The sequence below is a fragment of the Brachyhypopomus gauderio genome, chromosome 1, assembly GCF_052324685.1.
Source record: "Brachyhypopomus gauderio isolate BG-103 chromosome 1, BGAUD_0.2, whole genome shotgun sequence".
Taxonomy (NCBI): Eukaryota; Metazoa; Chordata; class Actinopteri; order Gymnotiformes; family Hypopomidae; genus Brachyhypopomus; species Brachyhypopomus gauderio.
Window position 1 is genome coordinate 21,660,782 of NC_135211.1, and position 27,220 is coordinate 21,688,001.

General features: G+C 46.1%; 1 protein-coding gene across 2 annotated transcripts in view; it reads left to right on the forward strand.

Moving 5' to 3' along the window:
* Positions 1–27,220, forward strand: part of bsnb (bassoon (presynaptic cytomatrix protein) b) — an 89,649-nt gene that overhangs the window by 51,204 nt on the left and 11,225 nt on the right. For both annotated transcript variants that reach the window (XM_077002601.1, XM_077002605.1), the window contains 2 exons: positions 20,968–21,309; positions 21,829–27,126. In XM_077002601.1, coding sequence (XP_076858716.1) covers positions 20,968–21,309; positions 21,829–27,126 — 5,640 coding nt within the window. The remainder of the gene's footprint in view (positions 1–20,967; positions 21,310–21,828; positions 27,127–27,220) is intronic.

The window sequence follows — 27,220 nt, forward strand, 5'->3', positions numbered from 1 at the left end:
GGGGCTTAAGTAAATGTAACAGGGTAATTGTTAGGCAAAGCTGCCCACTACTACCCACCTCAGCTCAGCATCCAGCCACATGGTTTGGGCTTCAGGGCATGGTAATACACTCATGACTCATTCTCACACCACAGGCTTCTCCCTTTTTTCTCCCTTCTCTCGGTTTCTCCTGTTCTTGCTGTTCTCATACATTTAAATGTCCCTCTGTCATTTAAGAAACACAACTTCTGAAAATTGCTTCTTAATCGCTTCCACTGTACAGATGCATCTTTGCATTACTGTCTGTTTCTAGGAAATGCAGTTTTGAGTGTGCGAGACATTATTTTCTTGTCCAGTAGATTGATTTGCCTCTCACACGTGCACACTCACACACAAACACCTCCACACACACCCACACACACCCACACACACCACACACACACACACACACACACACACACACACACACACACACACACACACACACACACAGACTCATATTTACAAAGCGATGTCTTCAGGATTCTGTTGCATAACATGCACAAGAATGGCCCAGTGCAAACAACAAACTCAGCTATTCAGATCTCTTCCACATGCACCCATACAAACATACAAACGTGGACACACACACACACACACACACACACACACACACACACACACACACACACACACACACACACACACACACACACACACACACAAATACACACACACAAATACACACACACACACACAGCAAAACAGAGCAGGGAGCAACAAGCCAGTCATGACCACTTCCATCGGCCTTATGCCTTGTTCACAGTCTGAACCTGCTCACCCCATCCTCCCTGATGCTACATCTCATCTCAGGATGCCATGTGGTCTACCTCAGGTGGCTGCTTCAACAGGGACGTGTTCGTAACCTGTCAGCCTGGCCTCTGATTCTGCTCCCCACTCCCTCTAGGTTGGTGGATACTTCTCCTTCCCACACGGGGATGTTTAGAGGGGGCTTTTCATTTGACGCATGTTCATTAGCTTTTGTTTTTCATTCTTGTGCCTTCCCAGCCAGGAAGTGATTCACAACTAAAGCTGCAGCTTGAAATAACAGCGCAAAATGTGTTTGACACTAATGGCGTGCAAACAAAGTAGCCGTGAGAAATGGTGGCTATGCCGACACCAATCAGCCTGTGATTCTTTTTTTGTTGTGTTAAAGCCTCAGTTGCTCTGTGGCAGTCGGTATTGTGAAACGAACATAGTACTGTGTCTGCTTGTGTGGACAGTGTGTTCTAATATATGGCGGAATGTCCGTGCACATGCAGACCTGTGTTTCTCACACACACACACAACCAGCAGCACAGCTCTCCAGTTTCTTCAATCGGGTGCCAATTGAAACCGTTGCTAGAGAATTTCTGATACATCAGAAATTATTCAAAGGTGTTATTAAATGTTATAATGTGTAGTGAATTGGTAGACCTTTGTGTTATTCTGGAAGAAGTGTGTGTGCGAATGTTTGAGTTAGAGGCAGGGTTTAGTGAATTCATGAACCTTGGCAGACATGAAACAGTTATGCCACATTGGGAGAACTAATCCTGACCTTACACACACACACACACACACACACTCACTCACACACGCAGAGACACTCCCTTACAAACCAGATGGTTCCCTGTGCCAACCTAAGCCTGACGTATTGACCTACTGTTCACTGCCGTACACTAATTCAGATACCACACCCACATAGGAACACACTCCAGTACAAGATACCACACCCACATAGGAACACACTCCAGTACAAGATACCACACCCACATAGGAACACACTCCAATACACTAATACAAATGCCACACCCACTTAGGAACACACTCCAGTACACTAATACAGATAGCACACCCACATAGGAACACACTCCAGTACACTAATACAGATAGCACACCAACTTAGGAACACACTCCAGTACACTAATACAGATACCACACCCACATAGGAACACACTCCAATACACTAATACAGATAGCACACCCACATAGGAACACACTCCAATACACTAATACAGATAGCACACCCACTTAGGAACACACTCCAGTACACTAATACAGATAGCACACCCACTTAGGAACACACTCCAGTACACTAATACAGATACCACACCCACATAGGAACACACTCCAATACACTAATACAGATAGCACACCCAGATAGGAACACATATGCCCCGCCTCCCCTGTACACTTTATTTTGAAGAACAAAACTGCACTGTGGTGGCTTGATGTGCTGGTTTCTGGTGTTCCTGTCCATACACAAGGCTATAGTTATATGTTGCTACCGCAGACTGTCCATTTGGATTGTCATAAACGTATTGTCATACGTCGTCTTCTCAAGGCTGTGTGGGATATATTACTATTAGTGCACCATACAGATATTACATAATATACATTATTTATCTGGCTAGTTAGTTTGCCCATAACATGGAGCAGTGGTGGGGTTCAGATCCCCCAGTGCATCGCTAGATTTGGACCCCTTACCACCCGCACTTGTGCTACCACTACTTCGACCACTTGACCCCTTGACCTATTGACCCCTGCTCTTATCACAAACACCACTGCAGCATCTTCAAAGACACATCCACTTTCTTACAATGAGATGTTGGACATGACCATCACATCACTAAAAATATATCTCCAAGTTACTAACTAAATGCAATCATGTGACGTTCGTGGGTCGGCGAAGGACGAGACACAGAATCCTCTTTGGACTGACGTCACTTTGTTTATTTACAAAGATTGCGCAATAGCGCACGAGCAACATACAACTCTCACACACACAGCAACGTGTAAACTTAGACAACGACAAGCACAGGACACTGCGCGAGCGCACATTAAATAGACAGACCACATTAGCCCCACGTGATTACGAGACGATTCACAGGTGCGACAGATTATCACGCGACATAGCCCTCACCACCGGAGTTCCACAGACGCAGACAGAGCACGTGGACTACGTATACACACGCCCAAAAGGGAGGGGCCGGGGTCCTCAACGTGACAGACGCCCCCTCCAAGGGCACTACCCGTCCCGGGGTGCCAACAGGACCGAGTGCCCCGAACCCACGACGATGGGCGGATCCGACGCGCTCAGTCCTGCGTCTGGAAGGTGACTGCCCTCGGTGAAGCGTCCGCCACGGACCACCTAGAACACCCTCCCTGGGAACACAGGGGAAAAGACGTTAGACAACGGCACGGTCACAAACACACAAACAGGCACGCTTACACACATAGACACAAACGGGAAGAGGGGGTTAGGTACACATACGGGTAGACTTACGAACACAGGCACACACACACACGAAACAGGCGCCAGGCTGCGCGCCAGGAGGAGAGCGATGAGGGGAGTGAGATCGGGAGCCACTGGTGCTGCAGGCGCTGCGATGGGCGTTGCTCCTCCTGCCCTTGCTGCAAACCCTCCACCGGGCGCAGCGCGGCTGGCGAACGCGCCAGGTGCAGCGTGGTTGGCCGACGCGCCAGGTGCAGCGCGGTTGGCCGACGCGCCAGGTGCAGCGCGGTTGGCCCCTCCCCTCGGTGGGCCGTACGGGAAACCCTCCTCGCCCGAGGATCTCCCTCTGGACCTGGCAGTGGGAGTGGCCTCCTCCGCTTCCATCTCCTCGTCACTGCCACGGCTCCAGCTCATGGGCTGCCCCGAGCTGCCACCCCGGGAACAGTCCATGTCGCTGGCTGGGGAGCGCTCGGGGGATGAGCCCGCCTCTGGACTCCTCCTCCTCTTCACCGTCTCGACTGACAGTTCCGAGGGGGGAGGGCTCTCCTCCTCGGTAAAGGAGCCCTCGGACAGAGGGTAATCCCTGTTTTCCTCTTCCTCCCCACCGTCCTCCTCGGGGTAAGCAGAGCACTCCGACGGGGGGTACTCCTCCTCGCCATACTCTTGCTCCTCGCCTTCCTCCACGGTGGTAGAGGGACCTACGGGCGCAGAGAGGTAGTCCTCTTCCTCAGACTCCTCCTCCTCCTCTTCCCCGTAGTCCACCGTGGAGGCGTCGTATAACGACGGAGGGTAAGCTTCCTCCTCGTCCTCTTGCTCCTCCTCCTCGCCTGAGGAATCCCCCTCCCCAAACTCACTCTCGGGGGTCCTTTCCACCCCGCAGAGCGCGAAGGAGCCTACCCGCAGGGGTGAGGGCTCCCTGGATGTAGAGGGGTTGTACTCCCTCCAAAGCCGCACCACCTCCTGGCGGAGCTTCTCCGCCGCCTCGGGGTCGTGGTGCACCCGCGCCTGTCGCAGCAGGGACGCACAGACCGGGTCTGTCTCCAGCTGCTCCTGCGTGGGTCCGATCTTGTGGCGCGGGGAGGAGTCCCCCTCGGACTCGCCCTTTGGTGTCGTCCCTGTCCCGTATAGCTCGGGGACGTTAACCCGTATGGGCGAGAGCTCCCGTGGAGGCGCGGAGTGTCTCTCTTGCCACACCCGCGCCGCTGTCTTGCGGTACTCCTCCGCCAACTCTGGTATGGAGGTCTCCCGAGCCGCACACAGTAGGTAGGCGCACTCGGGGTCCCGCTTCAGCTGCGCCAGAGTTGGTGTAGAGTCGCGGCGCGGGGGGGAGGACGAAACGCGGTGACGCCGCTTACTCGGGCGAGTTGCCTTCTTCGACCGGGTTGCGTAGCCCGGCATGGTCCTGGTGTCTCTGGTCGGCTCGTCGTTCTGTGACGTTCGTGGGTCGGCGAAGGACGAGACACAGAATCCTCTTTGGACTGACGTCACTTTGTTTATTTACAAAGATTGCGCAATAGCGCACGAGCAACATACAACTCTCACACACACAGCAACGTGTAAACTTAGACAACGACGAGCACAGGACACTGCGCGAGCGCACATTAAATAGACAGACCACATTAGCCCCACGTGATTTCGAGACGATTCACAGGTGCGACAGATTATCACGCGACATAGCCCTCACCACGGAGTTCCACAGACGCAGACAAAGCACGTGGACTACGTATACACACGCCCAAAAGGGAGGGGCCGGGGTCCTCAACGTGACAAATCAATTAATTTTTTTTCATGAGGAAGAACAATTCTCTTGTGACTATTAAATGTGAATCAGACAGTTGACATAAAATTATGCATGGAAAATATATTATTTAAATTATTAGTCATGACAAATATGCAAATAACACAGCGGACAATAATAATAATAATTTATATTATAATAATTACCATTGCTTTTGCCTATACTGTAATATTTTGTTAATAACAATTATTCTCCAAAGAAGAAGTTGTTGTTCTTGTTCTTCTTCTCAATCTTCTTCTTCTCTTCTTCTTCATCTTCATCTTCTTCTTATTATTATCATATCTGTCACGTTGAGGACCCCGGCCCCTCCCTTTTGGGCGTGTGTTTACGTTGTCCACGTGCTTCGTCTGCGTCAGTGGATATCCGTGGTTATGGCTATGTCGTGTGATAATCCGTCTCACCTGTGACTCGTCTTGTAATCACGTGGGGCTAATGTGGTTTGTCTATTTAATGTGGGCTCGCGCAGTGTCCTGTGCTCGTCGTTGTCTAAGTCTACACGTTGTGTGTGTGCTTGCTCAATGTTATTCGTGCGCTATTGCGCAACATTTGTGGAAATTAAAAGTGACGTCAGTGGAAAATAAGGATTCTGTGTCTCATCCTTCGCCACGAGCCGCGCATCACAATATCTGCATTCTCATCTGTTAATTTTTTAATCACTGCAGAAATTATCACCAATAATGTGCCCAGCTCATGCTTGGTTTTTAAAGGTCATGTGAGGAGGTAATGTGTTATTGTAATTGGTTATTGCAGCATGCCTAACCACACCTACTGATTATGTATTCATTCTAACCCCACCTCTTTGTGATTGTGTGTCAGATTTGCGCCTCTGCTCACAGGTCTTATGATCCAGATCCAGATTGTAGTTTTGAACATGACACTGTGGGACAGGCGTCATGTAGTGTAGCGCTCAGGGTAATGCAATGACATCCTGATGATTTGTGACATATCGCTGCTACCCAGACCTCCAACCTCCTCTCACAGCTAATCTCTGGCCCATCACACACACCCACACACACACATACATTATCAAGGTGCCCAGTGCCACTGGCCAATAATTATCCCCCAAGTACAGCTCTCCTCACTTTATACACTGCATATGCTGGCTAGTTCCGGCTGTCATAAGCCACACGGCAGGGGTCTGGACTCAGTCCAGTGTCTCCATGGTGCTGAGTGGAGTGTGTCTGATAGGCTGTAATGAGGAGGGCACAGAGAAGGCGGTAAATCCTGCTTTACTGTGTCACGGCTTGAAGAACATGCCTCCATCCCCCAATTCCCACAACTCCACTTCCAACTCCCCCTCCACCCCCATTGCACTCTCCACCTACCAACTCTTCCTCTAACCCCCCATGCCCCTCCACTGCCAACTCCCCCTAAACCCACTAATACCCCTTCCACCCCAACACCCCCAACTCCCTTGACCCTTTATTGAATGTTAAATCTTATCTAGGAGATTCAGTCCGTTAGTAATCACAGCTCATGTAACCACCTCCCATGCCACTGACGGACCAGTAGTGGTTGCAGGATGCTGGTCTGTGCAGTCATTAACACACTGGGGTCGACAGTGTACAGTCTGGGTAAAACACTCACCCCCACCCCCTCTTTTTTTGTGCTGTTAGCAGAGGGTGGGGATGTTAGCATCATGAGTCCATGACTGTACGTGTTCCCGTCATCTATCTGTCAGATTAGAAGTTTACTCCACTCTCTCTCTCTCTCTCTCTCTCTCTCTCTCTCTCTCTCTCTCTCTTTCCCTTTCGTCCTAGCTATTCTCTTGCCCCTTTCCCAAGGGAATACCACTTGCTGCTTGACACATTGATTGAATTGGTAATTACTTTTGGCTTAACGGACTAAGATGATTTTGCAGCACAAAGTCTCCTCCTTCTCAGAGCCTTTGAGCTCCTCCTCCTGTATCGTGTGTGTGTGTCTTGAGTCCATCTGCCTGCCATGTGCATGTTGGTCCTGCTCTCCACGCTACTATTCTTTTTTTTATAATTTTTTATTTAAGAAGAGACACCGCACATTCTAATTACATTTCTGTAGCAACCCCCTAAGAAGGTTTGTACAATTACAATGTGTCCTTCTGTTTTTTCAAAGTGTGACGGGCGGGGGTGAGCAACAAAAAGGAAGCGATCACGCCAAGTCTCAGGGAAAAAGGATGGTTTAATAGAAAGTGTGCAAACCTAAAACCCGTGCTATATCTCAAAATTAAGGATATAATGACCAGCGGTCAACTGGTACAAAGACAAGACATATATAGGCAAACAAACGACCCTCAGGTGAGACGGATCACGGGCTCCGTCCACCTGAGGGACGCACATGACGTCACCAGACAACAACAACAACAGCCGCTGTGGACGGAGGCGGCCGGTAGGGGGCCGCCTCACCGTGACACAAAGAACATAAAGAAGAGGAAAAAATAAATAAATAAAAAATAAATAAATAAAGGGGGGGGGGTGTGAATAAGAAAATAATAATAACGATAATATCCATAACAATAGATTACATTCTCAGGTGCAAAGGATTTGTTTTACATAAATTACACAAAAAAAAGTCCATGCTTCTATTCATACTTTAAAACTGACTTTGTCCAGAAAACACCAGCATGTATTTTGCATTGTACAATAATGAAAATATTAGTATTGGTTCTAAATTATCCCACAACTCGTATATATTTATTCTACAATTCCAAGGTTGTTGAGAACCTTTTTTGAGTATTTTAAAATCAGTGTTATTTGAAACAATGTAGTTGTTACAGTTTTGATTTAGTTTAAAAGGTGAATTAAGGTGTAGCTGTGACCTGCTGCCTGGGATCCTGAGTAATAGGAACGCCCAAATCCTCAAGGAGTCAATCCTGACTGTACGAACTGTGATTCAGTGTGACAGTCACACAGTGCAGGATCGACGGAGACAATTACAGTAGTGTGTGTGAGGGAGAGGGTCAAAGAATTTTCCTGTCTGCAGTATGGTGGGGATGACAGTATGGGGGGGTGACTGTAGGGGGGGGGGGGTGACTGTATGGGGGGTGACAGTATGGGGTGGTTGACAGTATGGGAGGTGACAGTATGGGGGGTGACAGTATAGGGGGTGACAGTATAGGGGGTGACAGTATGGGAGGATGACAGTATGGGGTGACTGTATGGGGGGTGACAGTATGGGGGGGGTGACAGTATGGGGTGCTTGACAGTATGGGGTGGTTGACTGTATGGGGGGTGACAGTATAGGGGGTGACAGTATGGGGTGCTTGACAGTATGAGGTGGATGACAGTATGGGAGGATGACAGAATGGGGGTGACAGTATGGGGGGGGTAACAGTATGAGGTGGATGACAGTATGGGGGGATGACAGTATGGGAGGATGACAGTATGAGGTGGATGACAGTATGGGGGTGACAGTATGGGGGGGTAACAGTATGAGGTGGATGACAGTATGGGGGGATGACAGTATGGGAGGATGACAGTATGAGGTGGATGACAGTATGGGGGGATGACAGTATGGGAGGATGACAGTATGAGGTGGATGACAGTATGGGGGGATGACAGTATGGGGGGATGACAGTATGAGGTGGATGACAGTATGGGGGGATGACAGTATGGGGGATGACAGTATGGGGGTGACAGTATGGGGGGATGACAGTATGAGGTGGAAGACAGTATGGGAGGATGACAGTATGGGGGGATGACAGTATGAGGTGGATGACAGTATGAGGTGGATGACAGTATGGGGGTGACAGTATGGGGGGATGACAGTATGAGGTGGATGACAGTATGAGGGGATGACAGTATGGGGGTGACAGTATGGGGGGATGACAGTATGAGGTGGATGACAGTATGGGGGTGACAGTATGGGAGGATGACAGTATGAGGGGATGACAGTATGGGGGTGACAGTATGGGAGGATGACAGTATGGGGGGATGACAGTATGGGGGTGACAGTATGGGGGGATGACAGTATGAGGTGGATGACAGTATGGGGGGATGACAGTATGGGGGGATGACAGTATGGGAGGATGACAGTATGGGTGGATGACAGTATGAGGTGGATGACAGTATGGGGGGATGACAGTATGAGGTGGATGACAGTATGAGGGTGACAGTATGGGGGGATGACAGTATGAGGTGGATGACAGTATGGGGGTGACAGTATGGGAGGATGACAGTATGGGTGGATGACAGTATGAGGTGGATGACAGTATGGGGGGATGACAGTATGAGGTGGAAGACAGTATGGGGGATGACAGTATGGGGGGATGACAGTATGGGGGGATGACAGTATGAGGTGGATGACAGTATGGGAGGATGACAGTATGGGGGGATGACAGTATGGGGGGTGACAGTATGGGGGGATGACAGTATGAGGTGGATGACAGTATGGGGGATGACAGTATGGGGGGATGACAGTATGAGGTGGATGACAGTATGGGGGGATGACAGTATGGGGGTGACAGTATGGGGGGATGACAGTATGAGGTGGATGACAGTATGGGAGGATGACAGTATGGGGGGATGACAGTATGGGGGGTGACAGTATGGGGGGATGACAGTATGAGGTGGATGACAGTATGGGGGATGACAGTATGGGGGGATGACAGTATGAGGTGGATGACAGTATGGGGGGATGACAGTATGGGGGTGACAGTATGGGGGGATGACAGTATGAGGTGGATGACAGTATGGGGGATGACAGTATGGGGGGATGACAGTATGAGGTGGATGACAGTATGGGAGGATGACAGTATGGGGGGATGACAGTATGGGGTGGATGACAGTATGGGGGTGACAGTATGGGGTGGATGACAATATGGGGGGATGACAGTATGAGGTGGATGACAGTATGGGGGTGACAGTATGGGGTGGATGACAATATGGGGGATGACAGAATGGGGGTGACAGTATGGGGGGTGACAGTATGGTAGAGAAATGGGATGACATCCAGAAAGGAAAGGCAAGTGTCATTTCTATGGAGTCCATAACAAAACCAAAACAACAACACTGTCACAGTTGATTTAGCAGTGTGGGTGTGCAGTACAGTCGTAAACTTCCAATTAAGCTCCACCCTTCAGAGCCTTCCAGAACTCTAGCTGGATGGTGTTTGTGATCGGAGCTGGCATGTGTGTGTGTGTGTGTGTGTGTGTGTGTGTGTGTGTGTGTGTGTGTGTGTGTGTGTGTGTGTGTGTGTGTGTGTGTGTGTGTGTGTGTGTGTGTGTCTACAGGTTGCTGGTTGAGAGTCAACCGAGAGAGAGAGAGAGAGAGAGAGAGAGAGAGAGACTCTGTGATTATAAATGTTGGCTCAGACAGCTGAGAGGTGCTCACAGCTGCATTTGTGTAAATCGTTAACATTTATCACACACTTAATGCAATATTCAGGTCTTTACTTTAATAAAGTGTTTCTGCTAAAATAGGCTTTCATCTTAAATGGCTTTGGAGTATTTTGTGGATATATTCAGGCTAACCTGCCATAAACCTTTTGAATACGTTCTTTAAGTTAATAGCACAGCTGGAATACCTCAAGTCCGCAGCTTGAGCTCCAGATTTTTTGAGCTCTGGAGTTCTGATCTCTTATATATCGTATTATATATATATAAAAGTAAAAGCTCCAATGCTTTAAGTGAATATAATTTTTCTTAGTATTTTTCAAATCTATTAGGTTTCTTGGGTTTGGATCCACAAATGAAGCCATTGGATAAGGTTTAGATGGATCGGTCTATGGTTAGGCCTGTTGTGTTGATGTTTTAGATGGCTCTATTTATCAGCCTAATGTCTCTTGGGATCAATGACTATCACTATCTAGATGTGCCGTACATCGACGTAACAGACCACAATGTTTCCTCTTAAGCCAGCCCTCTCACTACAGACCGGTGGCCCTCATTGGAGGCCTTCTTTGATTGATGGGTATCTCAGCTCAGTAAAATGCTGACAAAGCTATGGAGTCAGAGACAGGGGAATGGTGCCTTAAATTAGAAACTTCTTTGTCATTCTTCTTTTAAAAAAATTTAATAACAGTCTTTTAAAGTGGATTTTTTTACATTAACATTTAGATCAGTTTGCCCAGAGCCCATATTAATCACATAAGTCTCATACTAAGGCCTGTCAGACATTCGTCTATATTCTGATGTGTAATTTTCCACCTATTTTGAAACCCTATGAAAAAGTCCAGTCGTGATTCACCCAGCTGTGGAAATGAATGAGGCCTCCAGGCTGCCCCCAGAAAGGGCTGATCCTGAGTGATGCCAAGCTCCTGTTCACAAGTCAACAATCCATCTGACTTTCCATATGGGAGACAGATTTTACATGCAGCCAATGTCTCATAAAGCCCCGCTACAGGGACATGAATTAGATGGACACCATAAGATCAAGCAACCTCTGCGTAAGTTTGCACAGAGATTTTAACTTAGATTTAAGATCATTATTGTTCATTTATTGGTTAGACTGAATCTGCAGGGGAAGTGAGTAGTGTTTGAACTATGACTGAATCAGTAGTGGGAACAGTATTGGGTTTAAGCTGGAAGTGGGTTTGGTGATGGGCTCGGGTGTGGTCTGGACAGGGATCACCCTGGCAACCATTCTGACGAGTTGTGCTGAAACCGACGGCCTCACTCCTGCCACCTGAGCTAACTGACTCATAAATCACCCTCATTCTCATTGGATGCCTCACAATGCGATTGGCTGTCAGTCCGATCCAGCTCAGCGTTTGTGTCGTGGAGCTCAGAGGGAGAAATGAGAGATGGACAGAGCGTCATGATGAGATGATGAGAGCAACGTGGAGGTGGCGGAGGGTGTGGAGAGGCAGGGACGTCAGCTATTGTGCTGTTATTGGCCTGATCAAACTCCCGGAGTGAGGCCTTCAAATCCACCCAAGACATCAGTCACTGTTCATTACCCTGAATTCCAGTCGGGAGCTTGTACTGCTCCCAGAGATAATAAATTCACAAATAACTAAATAAAATTAATATTTATATATCATGCACTTTATTTCTGCTCTCTATCATCTTTTTCTGAAAATGAATCAAAATTCATTTGTACCAGAATCTGTTAGCAACCCCTCAGCTGGTCTAGTAATAACTTGAGCTAGGCAAAATTACGGAGATGTCACCTTAGAGTGCCTGTGATGTCATCTCAAGGTGCCTGAACCCCAGAGATGAATGCAGTTAAATGAAGAGTGTATGAGCACATGACCCTGATACGCTCAGAGACAGACAAACATCACATACATGCACACACGTGCATGCACGCGCGTGCACACACACACGCACGTGCACGCACACACATGCACTCAAGCACAATGGACTACCTGGCATGCTATGCTCTGGGTGTGCAAGTTTCCTTTCACTGTCCAGTGAAATATACTGTCCAGAGTACAATATATATTCAAATGGATTTGTGGTTAAGCTCACTGTGTGTACGTGTGCGTGCGTGCGTGTGTGTGCATGCGTGTGTGTGTGTGTGTGTGTGTGTGTGTGTACGCACATTTCATAGCTTTGGTAATGTCATGTTTTGTTGACAGTAATCCTTTCAGTAACTGTGGTATGGGAGACTTGGGCAGTTCCAGTCTGTGTCTCAGCCCTTGTCGACAAGTGCGTGGCCTTCGTCTGCTCTCTCAGACGCTGGGCAGTTGGTCTCTCCTCCACACCCCATGACGAGAGGCAGCCGTGCCGATCTGTCTGATGGGACAATGGGGCTGTGGGCACAGCCAGGAGGGGGCGGGGGAAGATATGAGTGCATTCTCTGGAGGGGAGGGGACTGTATGAGGGGGCGGGGCAGTACTGTGGGGGAGGTATACAGAGGAAGAAGGCACAGTATGGAGGGAGCGTGGCAGTGCTGTGTTGGGGTGAGGAGAAGGGGATAATATGGAGTAAGAGGAGGCACTATGGAGGGGATGGGGCAAGGGCAATAATCAGGGGGCATTACAGTAAAGAGGGAGGCAGAGGGAGTACGAGTGTCTCTGGAGAGAGGGAGCAGCAGGGCTAATATAGCTACCCCCCTGTATGCAGAGAGAACTGCTTTATTATGGTACTTAGTGTTTACAGTGTGTGTGTCTCTCTCTCTCTCTCTCTCTGCTGCTCTCTCTCTCTCTGTCCCCCTGTCTCTCTTTCTCTCTCACTGCTGGAGGTTGAATGGGAGTGTGATAAGGCAGGGCCTGGATGATCCTTCATTTCCTCTGTCTCGGTAATCCCGTTCAGGCTTAAAGCAGCAGGCAGTGTGTGTGTGTGTGTGTGTGTGTGTGTGTGTGTGTGTGTGTGTGTGTGTGTGTGTGTGTGTGTGTGTGTGTGTGTGTGTGTGTGTGTGTGTGTGTGTGTGTGTGTGTGTGTGTGTGTGTGTGTGTGTGCGCGCGCGCTTGTGCTTAGGGAAACACCATGTTGCCCCCATTGAAGAAGACGTCTCTTAGGATTAACCCACATAACCTCTGACTCACACTACACACACACAAACACAGCAGAAGAGATACGTAGGAAGGAGACATCATACATCCACACAGAGCACTATGGAGAACCCATACACGTGATCACACTGAGCTACAAATCTAATCTTAGAAGTCCAGTTTCTCCTGTTGTGTTCTTTGGTTGTATTGAGAAAGCAAATCAAAGCTCCTGATCGATACTTCATTCATGGCCTGCATGACTGCACCACGGTGGGATCCAGACATCATGCCGTGATACCATCTCAATCATCCCTTAATACAAAGATCAGGAGAGTACCTGGACTTTTAGGTCAAAGGTCAGGAGAGTACCTGGACTGTTCGGTCAAAGGATTAAACTATCCTTTTTGAAAGTTTAATATGTTGGCATCTTGGATAGTGGGACCAAAAATGAGCAGGACAGAAATCATTCTCAGATTGAACAATAAAAGTTTTAAACAATGAAGTGCAGTGTGTACATCAGTGTGTGTGTGTGTGTGTGTGTGTGTGTGTGTGTGTGTGTGTGTGTGTGTGTGTGTGTGTGTGTGTGTGTGTGTGTGTGTGAACACACACTAGAGATACTAGGGTGTAGAGAAATTAGCAGGCTGTGTGTGTGTGGGGGGGGGGGGGGGGATGAGTGGGTGTGTATTTTGTCTTTTAATGACTGGTGACATTTCCGTGTCACAGCTTGATCACCTGTATCCAATAGGCTGCCAGCATGGGAGAACAGAGCATGCTGGGATATGAGTGGCAGGCATATGAATGTGGCTGTTTATGTCAATGTGCACACGGTCAGAGAGCGCACTCTCTTAATGTCTCACTTCTGTCTCTCTCTCACTCCCCCCCTCTCTCTCTCTCTCTCTCTGTGTATATATATATATATATATGTGTGTGTGTGTGTGTGTATGTATCCCATATATGTATGTGTGTATGAATGTGTGTCTGTGTTTAAGTCTCTTCAGGCAGTTGCCAGGCTCAATTTGGTTTAATTACTGTTTGGCTCCCTCATCAGGTCATGAGAGATATAACAGCATGATTTACCTCTGAGAGTGTAGAGATTAAATTCTGCTGCTCTATTCTCCCGCAGTTCTAATACAGGCAAAAATGGACTGATTCCAGTCATCTGCTAAATCTTTTGGGTGGTCTAAAGATCATCATATCTGTGTATTCCTGGCCGTCAGTCCAGAACACACACACAGACACACTCAGACACTGTGAGTGAATCAGCAAGTCTTGGTGTGAGGCGAGGCAGATGATCAATACCGCTGACCTTCCTCTGCAGGGAAGCATCTTAAATTGCCACGCTTGTATGAAAGGGTAAATCTCATGACCCCATTATCTTTGACCATTGGTTCCAGAAGTCTCTGAGAACTCCCTTAGGATTCCAGGAAGTATAGTTGTAATGGTCAGAAGTAGAACATAGTTATAACACACAGCCTGCAGTACACACAACCTACTTCCACACCTACTCCTACCAGGGCCAGGACTAGAAAAGGCTTAGGCACAGTCTCACATCTAGGGGAGGCTACTGCAACTCTCCATTCTGTGGTTTACCCTCTAAACCTTTTTCCTCTCTCCAGTTTATTCAAACTTCTGCCAACAGAAATATGAAAATATGCAAAATATGCCCACATTACCCCCAGTCATTACCAGTTACACTTGTTACCAGTTACAGAGTGTAGGTACCAGTTACTCTTGTTACCAGTTATAGAGTGTACTTACCAGTTATAGAGCATGTGCCCTATGAAATCCTGTTGGCTTCAAAATCCTGCATGGCCTTGCACCAATATACCTTCCTGGACTTCAACTCCCATAACCACCCTGTCACAAGCTAAGGTCCTCTGTTGCTGATCTGCTAGTGGCCCCTAGGCTCAGGCTGTTCTCCACCCTGGGTGGTAGGTCTTTAACTGTTACTGCCCCTACCCTCTGAAACTTTTCAACCACATCTATTTGTTCTTGCCACACTCTTTAACCCTACGGAACCAGCTTCTTTAATGCTGTTTTAACTTCCTCATCTTGTGAAACAAGGATTTCTGGGGTTTTGTTTTTCAAATCATGCTTTTGTGGATTTATACTCTAAGCTACTATTACTTTTCTAAATGCTGGAGATGTCTGTGTTGTTTCATTAATCATGCAGGGAGCACGCACTGTATTTCACACTATGGGGCATACATGAATGTCTGGTTTTCCAACTTTAAAGGGATACTTTACTCTAAAATGCTAATGAGGGCAGTATAATGTGCCTAAGTTGGAACCAAGTGTTACCAAAATGATCGATGTGCCTCACTGGCGCCCTCTATCTTCACTAGCTGTGATAGCAAAGTGAGGTCTTCCTTTAGTGCTGTAATATCTGCAGTGTAATATCAGGGTTGCCAACTCTCACGCATTGAGCGTGAGACACACGCATTTGACCGTTTTCACACGCTCTCACGCCACACTTCCGATATCTCAAGCCGAAAAAAAATATCCAGTTTATTTACCTCAGATCCACATATATGATTCAATACGTTACTAGTTCGCTAGCTCTTGCGCCATCCACCGGCGATATAACACTGAATCTGTGTCCATTTTTTCGTTCGCCCCCCCCCCCCCCCCCCCCCCCGCTCAACAAAATCGCCACCGGCTCCAGGTTAAAATCTCACTCCAAGCGAACGTCAAAAGTTGGCAACCCTGTAATCTTGATTTTCAGGTGCCTGTATTTGCAGCACAAGCAGAATTATGGTGTACCACATCTCTGAATAACACACAGCACACCTCACAATGCTTAAGACTCTTGAGTATTTGTTTGGTTTCTGGTGATTGAAGCACACTGCTTTTGTTTACTGAGTGCACAGAATTATAAAGATAACCAAAGACACAAGAAATACCACACACCAGTGGTAACTTGGCAATGGTAGGGCTTGAACCAGCAACCTTCTTATTACTTCTGCAGTACCTTAACTGCTGAGCTAATAGGGGGGAAACTGAATTATGTCATTGATTTTGCAGACAGTTATGAGATCTTTAATATTCCTGCCACACCCAGGGCGACTGGAAGGAAAACAGTCATGCAGTGAGATCTGAAACATTGTAACTTTATTACATTATTACTTGCTGAAACATTGTTACTTTTTTGAGCCCACAAGTGATGCAGTGACATCTGTTACTTATGTATTGTAACAGTAACTTGTATTTGTAAACTGTGCATACATATTGTAGGTCCACAAGTATTGGAACAACATTTACTTTAAACTTTGCCCAGACATGAGCAGGAATAAATAAGCACTTCTTCCCAGTATTTATCATCTTATGTCAGGTTCAGACTATTGGACTATCCGGCAGGGCAGTGTGTATAGAAGTGGTCATTGATCATCTCTGTGTAACACCCTTTGCCAGAGAACACAGCAAATAACATGCAGTAGTTTATGAGACAAAGAACCTTTGCTAGTTGCAAGTAGAACCTTTAATTGCCATTGTTCTAATAGCTATATTTAAAAATGTTTAGAAGAAGAATGTCATGTGTCGATCATCAATAGTTCTGTCGATAGGTTTGCTGATTGCAGGACAGCTGTCCTGGCTCCACACTGAGAGAGATGTACTCGTTAATGATGACCTGCCGTATTCCTGTGGTGAGCGGCTCTTTAATCGCTCGCCTCTAATGAGGTTAAAACTCCTTAACGATCTCCTTAACAAGATCAGCTACAGTGAGATCCCCCACCATGCCTCTCCCTTTTTTAATTATCAGTCAGGTTTTAACTCTGACACTAGCTTTCTTTCACTAACGGGACTTGGTGGGAATTTTGGCACATCTAGGCTAAGAGAATGACTTTCCATTACAAACAGAGATGGACAATATTGGGATTTTCATGCTCTGACATCATCTTCAGATAATGTGCCAGTATTTGGTGTTGTAGGGTAGTAAGTAATGGTGTGAAGTCAGGCCTTCAGAGAAGGGGGTGACAAAAGCACATTTCAAGTAAATAAAAACTGTTAAAGCATTTCTGTCTAGGGGTGGTACAGACAGAACTGCTCATTAGTGTGGCTGCAGGACCTTCCTACTGTGGATGTGTCTATGTTCCCCTTCTGAACATACTTAGAAAGATTCTATAGTCTCTAAGCAAAATTACAGGAAATCTGACCAATGAAATGTATGATTTTCATTATGGGGGCTGGACTGTAGCAGCCGGGGCTATCTCAGCATTCAGGAGGAGGGGCTACACCATTATTAGGAAAACATCACTGTCTATGTATGTTAGCTAAACCAGCTAACTTTGAGTGGCAGCTACTGATCTCTAAACTCTCAGATGTAACAGACATTGTGCCAAATCTAACTGAAAAGCATTTTTCAAGGCCCTCCAATAAAAATCCCACAATAATTAGCAAGGTCAGCCAACTCCATCTATAAATCTTAACCAGAAAAGAGGAAGTTATATACATAATTTATGTAAGACTATGTATGAGACACGCTGGTAGAATATACACCACTTTTATTTTGTCAGCCATAGTGTCATTTCACGGACTGCTGAGCTGTATTTTGAAATCCACATAATAAATTAAGGTTGCACATAATTTGGAGGAGATATGCAGAAGGAGAAACAAAGATTGTAAAGTGTAAATCATTTTTATTGTAAAGTCAGTCACATGCAAACACCAGTGTGGTGGTTCAGACACCAATAACTCTGTGTTATTGAATAGTGTCTTGTTTGAGTGGTGGTGGCAGCTTGTGCATTGTATCTCTGTATGCCTACATAAGACTACATGAGAGTTCATGAGAGTTCATAGGACTAGGTTCATAGGTTCATTTATTCACATCTTTTTTGCTATAGCTATCTGTGTGACTCTCTCTTGGGTTGTATTTGTAGTGTAAAGGAAAGACCACACAAAGGAAAACCATCTTGGACCAAGTGACTACGCAGTCATGAATATACGCACACATGCACACACACCCACATGCACGCACGCACACACCCACGCATACACTCACACATACGCTCACACACACACATGCACACACATACACACACACACACACACACACACACACACACACACACACACACACACACACACACACACATGCTGTACATTGGCATTTTTATTTGTTTGAATGCAGTGTACTTCATTCTGTATAAAATAGACAGTTTTTTGTCATGGAAGTCAATATGAAACTCAGCATGATGAGCAGTACCATCTGTTTGGCTTTTTCTCAAATCAAAGCTCTATGAAATGTGTGTGTGTGTGTGTGTGTGTGTGTGTGTGTGTGTGTGCAGAGTTCACACATACAAGCTTAGAGGTGTGCCTCTGAGTCCTGATACAGTGGAATGGTTTGATTCAGCCTTCCTTGTAACCTTAATGACCGTATAACCCACAGTTACCCAATGCATCATGCACTACCTCACACATGCTATACAATATTATATATATACTGGGGGGGGGGGGGTAAATATCTTCTGAGCTTTGGTGCTGTAATCTCTACTCACCCACAACTCATCTCACAAATGTGCACAGCTTCTTTTCTCTGGCAGCATTCTCTGTCATCATGTGAACATATGGGTGTGTATGTTTGTAAATGAGGTTATAAAGTTAAGTTATTTTCTAATGTTATGTCTCTTGGAGCAAAATCTCTGCATACTTTCATTAAAAACCTGATTTTTAAAAGAGTCTGTGTGTGTGTGTGCTGGCATCATTCTGGTCCAGAAGATTTTGGCTTCGTACATGTGTAACAGGAAGAGAGATGCTCAGATCCTCCAGACGACAACGATTAGCATCGTATTAGCATGGGAAATTTGCATTTTATGTGATGACTTGCTTAGAAGGGGAAGAAAAAGATTGTAAAACATTTTCCGCACTTCAGAGAGACAGACCCAATGCATGCTGGGGAATTTCTCTTCCCTCTTCAAAGATTTCTTTCAGACTCTCATTACTACATGCATGCCCTCCTTTTGAACACAAACACAGTCACACCCTTACACACACGCATGCTCCACAGAGGTGTACCATAAATCAATGTTGCACATAAATTGCAGAAAGGTCCAGATGGATGCTCATGAGCTCGGAGAGAAAATTGCTCCTGTTTATATTTAGGTCCTGCATGGTAGACTTTAGGGAGATTTAAGAAAAAAAAAGAAAAGACAGAAAGCTGCCTCAGTCTGGCATACTGGAGCCTGCCTCATCCTCTCAGCACAGCCATCTCATCTCCTCAGCGGAGAGGGGTGAAGAGAGGATTGAAGAGAGGTAAGAAGAAGAGTGAAGAGATGTGTCAAGTGAGGAATGAAGTGAAGAGTGAAGAGGGGTGAAGAGGAGAGAAGTGAGGTGTGAATAGAGGGGTGAAGAGAGGAGTGAATAGGGGGTGAAGAGAAGAGTGAAGTCTGCCAGCTTTCATCTGGTGTCTCACCCCAGCTTTAGGTTAGACACCAGCTTTAGTTTTGCTTTCACTATTTCTGCTCTTGATGGGTGGTGTTACAATATGTCTTCAATGTCTCCTGTGGCTTTCTGAGTCATGGTCAAGAAGACAATGTTTTGCAAGTCTGGTGAATGTTTTCTTAATGAGTTTAAGTGGAAGCCTGCAGCTCTTTGTGTTGTATGTGTATGTGTCTCTCGGTTTTGTTTCTGTCTCTCATTTTCTTAGTATTTCACAACAGCAGAACCCAGAGACAATTGCACTCATGAAACTGCCACAAGCTCACCACACACACACTCATCAGTGCACAAAAGCAGCCAAGTAAACACAAACAAGTAAACACAAAAAAGTAAACACCAACCAATTAAACGCAAACAAGTCACTCAGATCCTCTTTCCACTGTTCCGCCACTTCATGCCGTTAAAAGGACAAATCTGTCAAGAATTCAGATAAAAGGTTCATGAGAAAGAGACACTAAGAGACCATGAAGAGTTGCAGAATGTATGAACATTGTGAAAACTGTGTCTTCCTAATGGGATGTGAGCTTTCATTCAGTCTCTGCAATAGGACGTTTGGACTGATAAATAATGAAATCCAAGGTAGACAGAAAGATAAAATGAACAAGTGTAACTCAACGTACCATGACACAGATTATTCTTGTTCTTGGATTAAGTTATGCTGGGGTGACTGCTGTAAAAATCCTTTCTAGCCCAGGATGAATAAAGTGAATGAATATGGAAACATTGTCCACCATAATGGCTTCAAGAAAGGTGCTTCCTCTGCAACCCTGGTAACAATGTACACTTCATGTCCTATTGAAAATGTGGATATGAGTATATAAACATCTGTCCATTGTAAATATCAAGAAGGTGTTTTCTGATAAAAGGGTGTGAATTTAAATTTAAAAGCTTAGTTCAGTCAGTTCCCTTCAATAGTGCTCAGGGAGGGACAGAGAATGAAAGAATGAAAGAGAGCAAGAGAAAAGATGTGTAGGAAGATGTATGTATATATATATATATATATATATATATATATATATATATATATATATATATATATATATATATATATATATATATATATATACACACATATATGTATGACCATATATATGACTATGTACTATGTTTTATGTACTTATTTCACCCTTTTGTGCTTCTGTTCTTCTAGAAGAACGAATGGCTCTGCCTAACATGTCAGACGAAGAGAGCCATATCAGGGGACATGGGGAGTGGTCCAGCATCTGGTGCCGAAGTAAGTGCCCCTCTCCCTTCCACCAGACAGGGGGTACCTCAGTACGAGGGCTGCACTCAGGAGTCCCCCGGCAGGACAGCCCCTACTCAACCTGTGAACAAGGCTGAATTTCAAAAACAAGAGCAAGGCATTAGCAGGAGACAAACTATTTCAAAACCTGAGAAGCAAAGGCATATGAAAGCACCCCATAAGAAAGGAACTCAGGATGTAAAACACCAGAAGAAAAGTAGTCACTTGCAGAAATGCAAACCGGGCGATGTGAGTGACCCTCTGTGTCCTCATTGTCTATGCACTCGTTTTCCATAATCAGTCCAATAACAGCTCTGACATGCTATGATTGGCGTGATAAAATTGCTTTAACATCACTAATATCATCTGTATCTAAAGTCACTTTGAATCTCTTCACAGTGTAATTATTATTTATATGTGCTATCATTATTATTACTCACTGACATTTTTGTCATCATCATTTTATGGTATTTTCCATTAATGTTCATTAATGTTCACAATTAGTCTTGAGGTCATTCTTTGATATTTATATGTCTAGGGCAGCCATGGTCATGATTACCACCATTTCTTATGCATTGTGTTCTATAGGTGTTTAGGACTTAGGTTCATCTCATCCATCCAGTTGCATGCAATTTGCTGTTAATGATGTTTCTGTCACTTTGTCCAGTAAATTTAAATATTACAGTTTGATATTGCTTTTTAAATCAACAGTTTTTTGTCATCTCTGCTGTTTAAAGGTGGAATAATGTCTGTTTCCTTACTCCTTAGGTATCAAACAAGTCGAGCACACAAAGTCTAAGTGATACCGGCTACTCATCTGATGGCATATCGAGCTCCCAGAGTGAGATTACTGGCGTGATCAAAGAGGAAGGAGTGAAACTCACTGAGACAGGCAACTCTAACCAACAAAGTATACCTAGCCCCTCCGAAATTACAAAGCTAGAGAGTTCTATGCGTCCTCTCTTGGAGTCACAGACAGGTTCTGCCCAAGAAACGTGTAAAGATTCAGCAGATACTACTGATCAGCAAAGACCTCAGACTCTGTCTATATCTAAAGGCGAGCTAGATTCTGATGGATCAGATGACCTAAGTTGCAAGTTACGTCATGACTATGTGGAGGACAGCAGCGAAAGTGGTGTTTCTCCACCGCCAACCAGTCAAAAGAACTCACAGGATCAAACAGAGGATGAGTCCATGAGGAGGCAGATCTTGGAATTGAGCACAGATGAACAGAAAAAGGCAGAAGGGGAAGGACTAGCAAAAAAAAAAAGACATATTGGTGATCTGGGAAAACACCTTACACAGCAATCGAACAGCTTTGAGGAAAACACTAAAGGTACCAACGGGGATGGTGATGTGGGTTCTCAAGGAGGCCTAAGACGATTTAAGACCATAGAGCTAAATAATACTAATAGTTATAGCCATGACCTCAAAGAACCTGAACTTGAGATGGAAAGTTTGACTGAATCCCCTGAAGAGAAGTCTAAAGGGGAGAATTCGTCAACACTTCCTGCTACCACACCTACCTACACATCTGGTACTTCACCCACCTCTGTGTCATCACTAGAGGAAGACAGTGATAGTAGTCCTAGCAGGAGACAAAAGCTTGAAGAGGCTAAGCAACAGAGAAAAGCAAGACATCGATCGCATGGGCCACTCTTACCCACAATTGAGGACTCTTCTGAAGAAGAGGAATTGAGGGAAGAAGAAGAACTCCTGAGAGAGCAGGAGAAGTTGAAGGACTTGGAACAAGAGATTCGAAGCACAGCCCGGAAAACAAAAAGGGACAAGGAAGAGCTGAGAGCACAGAGGCTTAGAGAGAGGTCAAAGACTCCCCCCAGCAACCTGTCCCCAATTGAGGACGCTTCACCAACAGAGGAGCTTCGCCAAGCTGCAGAGATGGAAGAACTTCAACGATCATCCTGCTCAGAGTACTCTCCCACTGTGGAATCTGAGGCAGAAGGGTTTGAAATGAGCTCAAGGCTACCAGCTTTCAAACCTGTGCATTCACCTACAGAAAAATCTGAGCTGTTCACCAAACCAGTAACTGTAAATTCATCCACATCCCCAATATCTTCTCCAACAAGTGGCCAGCGACAGCCAGTTAATCGGATCCAGAGCGAAAAAACATCTCTTGGTGCAACTGTCCCAGGAAACTACAGGGTTATTGATCAAAATAACAGCATAATTGACCTTAGGAAACCTCCCCCAATCATTGTGACAGACCATGGTATGGATCTGACATCTTTAGCATCTGATTCACGAAGGTACTCACGTAATTCAGAACAACTCCAAAGTCGTCAATCAGCAGTGCAACCCCAAGCCATCAACCTAATTACACATGCACATTGTTATGGGACAACATCTACATCCACAACAGCTTCTATGTCACAACCAGTGGTTTATAGAGATTCACTGCCCAATCGCACTGACCTTAGTCAAGGATTTAGGTCACCAGTTTATCTTCCACAGTATAGAACAACAAAAGCTGATCCATCTATTCCAAAGCTAGAAGCATGTTTGGAAGATTTAGGTATTCAACAGCAACAACTTCAAATGCAGCAGCAGAAGCTTCAACAGCAGCAACAACTAGTTGAGCAACAGCTCCAACAACACCAACAACATACAGCTTCTTTTGCTCGTTACAACTTAGCAAACCAAGTCCAACCACTATTGCTTAAGAAAGACTTAGTTGTAAGTCAAACTAGTGGTGGAAGCATGCAAACAGTTGTTAGTGCCATACCTAAGGTTTCACCCCTACTACCACAGCCCTTAACAAGCTCTGTGTCACCTAACCGTACTCTTGGCCATGACATACATGGTGGGGTATCTGTGGAACTAAAGAACAAGTCTGCTCTAATGAACATTTCTGTGGGAAATCCCTATGTAATGGTCACCCAGTTAGATGAGGGTAGTACTTCACAAGGGGCTACAGTTACTCAAATAGTCAAAAGAGAGGAGCTACCTCCACCACCAGCCCCAGAAGTTCTAGACTTCATGGGTCAGATTAGGTCAGAAAACCAAGTTGCCTGCTGTGATGTTGTATATCATTTGCCATTTGCTGGTAGCTGTTCAGGCCCTTTTAATCAGAGAGGCAAGACAGCTCCTTCAGAACTGAATCCTACCACAGAACCCATTCAAGCCCATCAGCAAGGTCATCCAGCAAATATACAAGGTGTATCAGAGCCTTACAATATGCCTCCTCCCAGCCAGCTTCCACCATCAATGTCAGTCACAAATCTCTCAGAATCAGGACTTCAGTACTATCAGAGGACACATCCCGGGGACTTAGCAGTGGATTGGAGATCCATGAAACAAGCATATGAGGCAGCATATCTGGGAATGGGTGTTCAATATGGATCCTACACTGATTTACGCCATCAGGGAGATGTTTCATCTCCACAGTTACCCCTCCGTAGGTATGGCTCTTTGTCAAATATCAGTGAAGACTATGGTTATCCTTCTCGTGACATGACTACTTTTCAAGAGTCCAATCTTGCACAGTACAGTGCCACCACTGCCAGAGAGATTAGTAGAATGTGTGCTGCACTGAACTCCATGGATCAGTTTGGAAATCGTTATGCCAATCCCCCTGAACTTCTACAGTATGGTGCTGAAAGAGGAGGCCCTACTGGAAGGCTAGGCCATCAACAAGGCTTACCTTCTATTAGAGCAAACCAGCTGTATGGCCTGGATGGAAATCCTACTGCACATGGTCAAGGCCTTACAAATCTCCTCAATGCTAGACAAGTTACCCTGCAGACCTTATATCTTCCTGCCATGAGGACTGCTGATGGTATGATATATTCTACCATCAACACCCCTATAGTTTCCACCTTGCCAATCACTACGCAGCCTGCCCCGGTAGTAAATGCCATACTGAGAGGTGTCTATAGACCTTATGCCCCAGGCAATGTTACAGCTGTTCCGCTGGCCAGCCTTACTAGATTGCCTCATATGAATCCAAGGATGCCTCTCGCTGCACACGGACCTTATCAATATCCCACTCCCAACCATTTTCCAATAGTTCCCCCAGATTCTATCCAAGGGAGTGTGCCACTTGCAAGTACCTCTCATGAAACTATCCCCACAGAACAGCACACAGTACCTGCCCCAAGGGTAACCATTACACCGGCTGAGCCCATTACAGATTTGCAAGGAGTACATAGAGCTAATGCTCAGACTAGTGCTATGCCACCCCAGCAGACTTCTCAGAGTCAGGTATCAGTAGATGGTACTCACACTCAAGCTCCAGAGGCAATGCAGCATACACAGCTTCAAAGCCACCCCCAAGGGTTGGCTAAAAGTCAAGATTTGTCCCTCACTCAAGGCTTGTCTTATTCTCAGACACAGCCCCAGTTATCAGCACCACAGTTACAGACACTAGTTACTAGAATCTTGTCAGATACAGTACTCAGCATTACATCTACAGACAAAGAAAAGGAGAAAGAGGAAGACCGTGTACGAAAACAACAGGAGCATTTCTTGCAACTGGAAAGAGAGCGCATTGAGTTGGAGAGACTTCGTCAGATGCGTATGCAGGAAGAACTAGAGAGAGGCCGGTTGGAGCTCCAGAGGCACAGGGAGAAGGAACAGCTGCTCATGCAGCGTGAGATACATGAACTACAGAGTATCAAGCAGCAGGTGATGCAGCAACAGCAGGCTGAGAGGGAGACCCAGTTGGTGATGCAGAGAGAGCAGCTGGCCCAGCAGAAAATGCAGCTCGAGCAAATTCAGTCCTTGCAACAGCAACTTCAGCAGCAACTCGAAGAGCAGAAAAGGCAGAAAACCGCGTCCATCGAGGCAGCCGCAGCTGTGGCGGCTGCCGACGCTGCGGCTGAGGCAGCGGCTGAGGCGGCAGCCGAGGCAGCCGCAGAGGCAGTTGCCGAGGCAGCTGCTGAGGCAGCTGCTGAAGCAGCTGCTGCTGCTGCCGCTGCCGCCATGGCAGCTACAACAGCTCAAAGTGCTGTTCAAGGTGTTACGGTTGGTGGAACCCCTCAAGGCATCTCCATCGTTTGCGATCAGCGTAGTGCAGTTATTCCAGAAGTCGGCCAGAGCTTGCAGTTATTGCCTTGTATAGATGGGCAGATGGTGAATGCACTGGTGCCCTCAAACCCTATGCCCAGTTCTGTCTCTGACATGTCACTGAGGAACAGTGACGAGCGTAGAAGTGACAGTGTTATGATGAAACAGAGCTCACTGCCCCATATTAATGTTCCTCATGATGAGGAGGCTATAAAAAGGATTGCAGATAGTTGTGTCCAAACAGATGATGAAGACGATCAGTTCATGCCACGGCACAGAACAACCAGATGTATTGCTGACAGCTGTGTCCAGACAGATGAGGAAGACCAAGGAGAGTGGGAGAGTTCAAGACACTCCAAACGCCCTGAACTGAGCACAGAAACTAAGAGCGAGACATGTAAAATGACTTCAAGCATAGCCATCCAGACCACCAGTGACTCCTCATGTCAAACTGAACCAGATCAGCTGAGTACAATCTCAACAGATAACATAATGCCAGAGACATCAAAAGTTGAACTTCTTCATTATGTTTCTGCTCCAGAGAGGACAGAGAAGGGAGAGAGTTTGGCCTGCCAGACTGAGCCAGAAGCCCAGCCTCAGGGTCTAATTGCCCATCAGCTTGGTGCTCCCACCACTGTAAGTCCTTACACCACCAGTTTACAACTGGTTGGTGCCACCACAACCCAGACTGAAAAGAGGAAGCCAGATCCACTGGAAATCGGACTGCAAGAACATAAAGACACCCATCCACCACCCAAATCTCCACAAGTGCTGTACTCTCCTGTGTCTCCACTGTCCCCCCACCGCATACTGGAGACTTCCTTTCCCTCCAGTGAGAAGCTTAACAAGGCTCATGTCACACCCCAGAAAAAATCCTTCAGTTTAGATTCATCCCATAACCAAACCCAAGAGACACTTCCAAGATCTGTAAAGACTGTTCAGCGGTCAATGTCAGATCCAAAGCCTCTCAGCCCAACGTTAGAGGACATATCCAAGACCAGATGCTCCCTGAACCAGAATCAAACCACCTCAAGCAGTTTGGTAAGAGAAAATTATTATTTGAGGACATAGACAAATGTTTCATTTTTGCTCATTATAAGATGCTTATTGATGAAAGACGGGTCTTCTTTCTAAG